The 6,635-nt window shown below is 43.8% G+C and overlaps 1 protein-coding gene across 2 annotated transcripts in view; it reads right to left on the reverse strand.

Moving 5' to 3' along the window:
• The window catches only part of tcf12 (transcription factor 12), a 139,724-nt gene that overhangs the window by 21,039 nt on the left and 112,050 nt on the right, over positions 1-6,635 (reverse strand). For both annotated transcript variants that reach the window (XM_080759483.1, XM_080759484.1), the window contains one exon: positions 6,588-6,635. This exon is cut by the window's right edge and continues 70 nt beyond it. In XM_080759483.1, the coding sequence (XP_080615609.1) occupies positions 6,588-6,635 (48 nt within the window). The remainder of the gene's footprint in view (positions 1-6,587) is intronic.

A 6,635-nucleotide genomic window follows, 5' to 3' on the forward strand; every position in this document is an offset into this window, starting at 1 on the left:
GTGCTTGTTTTTTTGACAGGCCAACAACACACACACCAAGCTAAGGCCCGCCCCCACTCGATCATGATTGGCGGAAGGCCCCTCTCTATCCTGATTGGATGAAGGCTGGGCCACCTAGCCAAATTGACCCCAGGGGTCAAAACTGGGGACATGGAGGAACTCCTTATATGGTCAGCACACTCTATAGAAGGGAGGATTATCTCAACAAAACAAAAAAATCACACCTGTGTGAACTGAGTGGTGCAACTCCCCTCTCCCCCTGCCTCTCTCTCTCTCTCTGTAATTATAGCACTAGGCAACAGTGCAACACTATCTCTCTCTCTCTCTCTCTCTGTTTCTGGCACAACAGCGCCCCTACTGGTAATCATAGAGCCACATAGTCACATACAGTACATACATAGTCACATAGGTTAACACTGCTGTTAACATTGCTGTTCCTTGGAGTGGTTGCACCACTCAAAAATAAGTGATGTTTGAATTAAGTGAAATCACTGAATATACCTTAAAAGCTAGAGTATATTGTAGACTGTACTTTATGCACCAAACCCCATATAAATCCCTGGCAGATTTGACTGAGAGCCTGTCATCGTGCAATCTCCAGCTTTTCACCAGATAAAAACATTATATTTCATGTTTCGTTTTAATCCAAAATGAGTTAATAGCACAGGCAGACTCTTCACATACTAGCATGACTGAAATAAATGTCAGAGCTGAAATCGACATGTAAATATGAAATACATGTGGCTAGGTGTAATGTTAAGAGACCACAGAAGTGAACCTTTCAAGCCTGTTTTCTCAACTCGCTGTTTCTCTGCAAGACATTACTCTATGAACCACATCCAAAACTGGTGGGTCAAACTGAACAACCAATATGTCAATTTGAAGCTATGATTCACTGCTTTCATATGAAAAAAGTCAAAAAACGTATAATAATCCAATGACAGGCTCCCATTCACGATGGGTCACATATATGACACAAGACTGGACATGGATCTTGGGATTGAAATATACAGTAGTAGACCATGTGTTACAACAAAAGTCACATTTTCTTTTCATAAAAAAAAAGAAATTAAATTTTAGTGTTTTAACAGGTCTTAACGGACCATTGGGATTATTGAATAGACTGCCTTTTCTCCAGATAGAGTTTGTTTCATGCATTTCTTTTTAACCTCATGTTTATGCGTTGGTGGTTTATTTGAAGAAGGAAGACTATACATTGAAATCGGCCGGCCCCCCCACATTTTTTGGCAGGATGTTACCACTCATCCATCATTAGGATTACGTCCGTGCACAGCACATTACTCAAGGCATGGTTTTGTTCAATTAGCTGTGGCTGGTGCACGTGGGGACCAGAGCCCCAGGCTAATTTTTCATCGCCGGCAGCCTAGCCAGCCAGCCAGCCAGGAGAGGCTTACCAAGAGTTCCTGTCTGAGTTCACGCCAGGGAGAAAGCAGAGCAGAGAGAGGCTTTCTCATTTCCTCTTCCAAAGTAACTTATAATAGCCTGTTAATTAAAAGCGTGCTTTTTTCTTTCTTTCTTTTTTTTCTTTCTTGGGGTCTGTTGTGGATGAATTCAAGGGGCCTTGAAAACTCAGATGCAGCTGAGAAGAAAAAACAGTAGAAGTGCATTAAGAGACTTCCCTGGGAATTAATAGATGGAAAGTATTATTCTAAACAGTTCCCCGTTCGAGCTCAAGAGGAGATGTAATCTGAATGTTTCTCAGAAACAAACTCACGCTTGGACTTCCTCTCTCTCTCTCTCTCTCTCTCTCTCTCTCTCTCTCTCTCTCTCTCTCTGTGTTTTTGTTTTTGTGCTCTTTGAAATGCTGAAATACCATTTTAGGTATCACACCTATGATGGTGACGGGCGAGGAAAAAAGAGGCTTACCAGAATCATTTCACAACTATACACTACTTCTGCTAAACCGGAGAGTGTAGTTGATGCTGCATTTACACAATTGCTTAGCTTATAAAGTTGCACTACTGTATGTAACTTTACTCTTCTATCGCAGATTTGAACCTGTTCTTTTTACCCGTTGTTTTTTTACCATAGAGCTAATAGAGTCGACCTGCTTGCTTTTGACATGATCTAAATGTCTCGATAGAAGAGCAGGGAGACTAAATACGACCACCCCAATTGTAAAAGTTATATTGTCTTAACACCCCGATCACCCAGGACGAAGTTCACCGGTCTTTCAATTAGTAACACCCTAATCAATCTTCGTCCTGGGTGGACGAAGATTGATCAAAAAGAGGTTATTGATATCAAAACCGATCGAATCGCTCCACAGCCTGGGAGCGCCTGTTGCGCAACACTCGATGTTGCGCAACAGTGTGACCTCATCGAAAATGATCACCCCCTGTTTAGCCGACGAGACCAAAAATCTAAAATCTACAGTTGATTTAGTCGACTAAAATCTTAGGATATTCAGCCGACTAAAACTAGACTAGACACTAAAACATTCCAGGTGACTAAAATGTGTCTGAAACTAAATGAAACCTATGACTAAAACTAAAATCTAAATTTGCTGCAACGTCAACGACACCAGCGTGCATGCAACCAAATATAAATCAGGCATTCTGGTGGTTGGACGCCAAACCCCTAAGCCCTCTATCCTGGGGAGAGGGCTGCTTGTATAGCACTTTAAACTACAGATGGGAACTTATTTGTTTTGGTTACTTCTCAATCATTTAGGGCTGTTTGTGAAAACGCACTGTCAATACTAGGCTTCTCTGTTTTGACAAATCTCTGCCATTGAGCCGCTTGAAGAATACATGAGGCCGGCGGGGACGGAGGTTTCTTCTTTTTTTTTAATACCACAGGGATCTTGGGGGGAAATCAGTCCAACCCACACAGGAGATTTGTCACTGTTACTTTGCCGAGTAATTTATAAGCTACACAGAACGGGAGAAATAACGATTTCATCTGTGAAGAGTTTGGTGTCGAGATTTTTTTTCTTCTTTTTTCCAAACAATGCCTATAACTCAAACCGTTGAGTGCTGCGCCATTTTTATTTTGGCCTACACTGACTTTTCAGTTTTTTAATCAATTTCATATTTATTTATTTTTCTATACAAAATCACAACTGTCTGACTGCATGACAGCTGAAATAAAGCATGTTCCTTCCAGATGTGGCTGTTTAGAACATCAGGAAGGAGACACCAGCACAGGAAAATATATCCTTTTTTTAGAGAGGGATGTGTAGCTCAACCCCTTTTGGAGTTTTAAGCATTATGCTATACTTTAGCTATTGGAAAAATTGTAGATCTGCTATTTTTTTTTATTGTGATAATGTGGCGCAAATCTTTCAATATATATAGATATTCTTTCACAGCGAACGTTTTTAACTCAAATCTTTACTTCTGGGGGGGGGTCCCTGGAACAACATATTTTCATATACATTTTAATTTGGCGATGTCGTCGTAATGACTGTTTTTACACAGTCATTACGTGTGACGCGTTGTGAGCTTGTAGATCGCCTATTTTCAGCATACAACCAAGTGTAAAATGACTAACATTTTAGTCTAGTTTTTATTTGTTGACGAAATTGTCAGTATATTTAGTCTCAGTCTTAGTCGTCATAGCTTAGTTTTCATTTAGTTTCCATTTAGTTTTCGTTAGTGAAAAAAGGTAGTCAACGAACATTTTTCGTCTTAGTTTTTAGTCGACGAAATCAACACTGGTTGCAGCATACAGTAGATAGAGCATTGTGAGCTTGTAGATCGGCTTTTTTTTGTTTTTTGCTGCGCAACACCCTCTCTTAATGGAAGCCAGACGGTTCAGTCGATGATGATGAGGAGACCCGGTCTGGGAATAAGGGCCGCGGCGCAAAACACCACTTCATGTATAAAAAAAACCTGGAAGGCTATCGGCTTATTGTCAGAATCCATTTAGGGATATTTGATGGTATAATGCACTGCCTCCTGTGTTTGGCAGACGGATGGATGGTTGGAACCGACCGCAGCAGGGAGAGAGAGGAACGATGAGAAATGTTGAATTTGGAATTTTTGACATGTGACGAGCAGATGTGGATTCCTTTTTTTTTTTTTACTCCCCTCCGGCGATAATTTACAGCAGATCAAATCAACTTGATTTACTTGTCTATATGTCTACGTTCCATGATGAAGGGCTTGGAATGGACCTCTGGTATCACCACACATATAACACAAAATAAAGAAGCCATTCAGACTTCACTTTTGCCACTTTTCCGAAAATAAAATATGATTCAGAACTCATAATACTTTGTAACTTGGTTGCTTCTGGGCCCTTAGTTGACACCCCGAACGCCCGGGGTTATTTAATGCATTAAATCATAGCGCGGAGCACTTTTACAGACGGACTGGATGTTATCCCGGATGTGGCTGGAGCAGCTAGATGTAGCCAAAACACAACACTGCGACTAGCGACGGGACCGCGCTGGGTACAGTACAGTACAGTATACGACAGATTTATTTTTATTTAGTGATGACATTCTCATTTCTGTTTTGTGTGGATTGAAATGACCTGCACTATGCAGCCTACACCTTCATCAGTTCATTATAGAAACATTAGCAACAGTAACCATGCTTTGGATCTCAATTAATCCATTTAGACCCGATACCGTATTCTACTAATGTCTTCTAAATCATGACAGTTTTGTGTCAGCGGTTCTCAACCTTTTGCATGTCAAGGAGCCCCGGAATTATCTGTAATAGCCTATAGTATGTATTAGTACAGAAGCAATGTCATGACATTTATATTCAAAGATTTGCGCCACATTTTCACGATTTTTCAAAAAATAGCAGAGCTTGTAGATCTGCTATATTTCAACAGCTAAAGTATAGCATATAATGCTTCAAACACTAAAAGGGGTTCCTGCGTCTTGAATGGGTTAAGGAAGCTAGCGTCCATATAACATTCACATTTATATTTGATTCTGCGGCTGCAGACAGTTGGTTTCATGTTTGTCCAGTTCCCATTCAGATCAGTGGATGAGAAATCCACCCACAACTTTGTTGTTTTATATCCACTCGCTCACTGTTGTCTGTTGATCACAACCTAGGGAGCCATCGACACTACTTCCAGCATCCAGGAATACGAGCCCAAGGAGGGAGAGGTTGGGCTGCATGCATGCCCAAGACACCTCGTTATCGCTGGGGATGATGTGCTTCCCCGCAGCCAGCCTCCTTCTAACCATGAGCTCATTAAGTAGCGGATGTGCTGTAGTACACGTCAGTGTGTGTAGTGTAGTGTGTAGGGTCAGTGTCCGTGTGTGTGACGTATAGGGTCAGTGTGTGTGTGTGTGTGTATGTAGGGTCAGTGTGTGTGTGTGTGTGTGTGTGTGTGTGTGTGTGTGTGTGTGTGTGTGTGTGTGCGTATTCGTCCCCAGTGTGGAAGCACGTGGGAGTAACTTCCTCCCCGTTCTTTTTTCCACACGTATACTATACAGCTTTGTGTTGTGGTTCAGTGTTGCCAGAGTTTGTGAGAGAAATAAGCAACCAGGTATAGGAAAACATGAAGCCCCAAACGACGCGACTATAGGCCACATTTTGAGTGGTGCAACCACTCCTATAGAGAGCTATGTGTGTGGCTATGTCCATGGGTCTTTCCCTGGCTTTGTCCCACCACGAAAATAGCGTTGTAGTGTTTGTTCACCACCAAGTGTCACTGTTTCACAGCCTAACACACACACACACACACACACAGGCCAGGGAGGAGGGCTTGTACAGTACAGTACAGTACAGTACAGTACAGTACAGTACAGTACAGTACAGTACAGTACAGTACAGTACAGTACAGTACAGTACAGTACAGTTTCCATTTAGTTTTCCTCAATGGAAAAAAAGGTAGTCGACGAACATTTTTCGTCTTAGTCTAAATGGAGATCAACACTGCAGCCTTGGGGGGTGGGGGGGCAGAGAATGTACTACTAGTGTAAAAAAAAGGGCGAGGTACGAGGGGGGTATAGAGGAGGGATGTCCCTGTGGTGTGAGGCCCGGCCCGACACACACACACACACACACACACACACACACACACACACACACACACACACACACACACACACACACACACAGACTCCTCCACATCATTCCGCTGAGTCACTGCCCCACTGGCACGATAAACCACCGTCTTTTTCTTTGCAGAGCTACGGTCCATGGGGCGAAGGGGGGAGAGGGGGGGTAACAGCTGTCCGTGGGCCAGGGCAACAGCTGAGGCTAAGGGGAGGGGGGGGAGAGGGGGGGACATAACGTGGGAGACAGCTGTCACCCGCTACATTACCGCACAGGGCAACACAACAACTGCTGGATGAAGCAACACGCCCGGGCTTTCCCTTAGCGCGCTCTCTCTCCCTCTCCCTCTCCCTCTCTCTCTCCACTGCCTTCCTCAGTGACAGTCCCAGACACTCCGTGAAAACAGGAGTTAACTAAAATATTTGCTGTTGGGGGGGGGGTCCCAGGATGGACCGCTGAGCCACGCTGAGCCACGGCCCAGGATGGACCGCTGAGCCACGCTGAGCCACGGCCCAGGACAAAATGCGCTTGTTTTCTAACCTGCCCTTCTTCCTTCGGAAGGGGTGCCCGAGGCGGCAGCGGCCATCACTGTACCTGCTGAGGAGGAGGAGGAGGCGGCGGCGCCCCCTGTGGCCGTCAGTG

The sequence above is a fragment of the Protomyctophum bolini genome, assembly GCF_963924005.1.
Source record: "Protomyctophum bolini genome assembly, chromosome: 1".
In the NCBI taxonomy this organism is placed as follows: Eukaryota; Metazoa; Chordata; class Actinopteri; order Myctophiformes; family Myctophidae; genus Protomyctophum; species Protomyctophum bolini.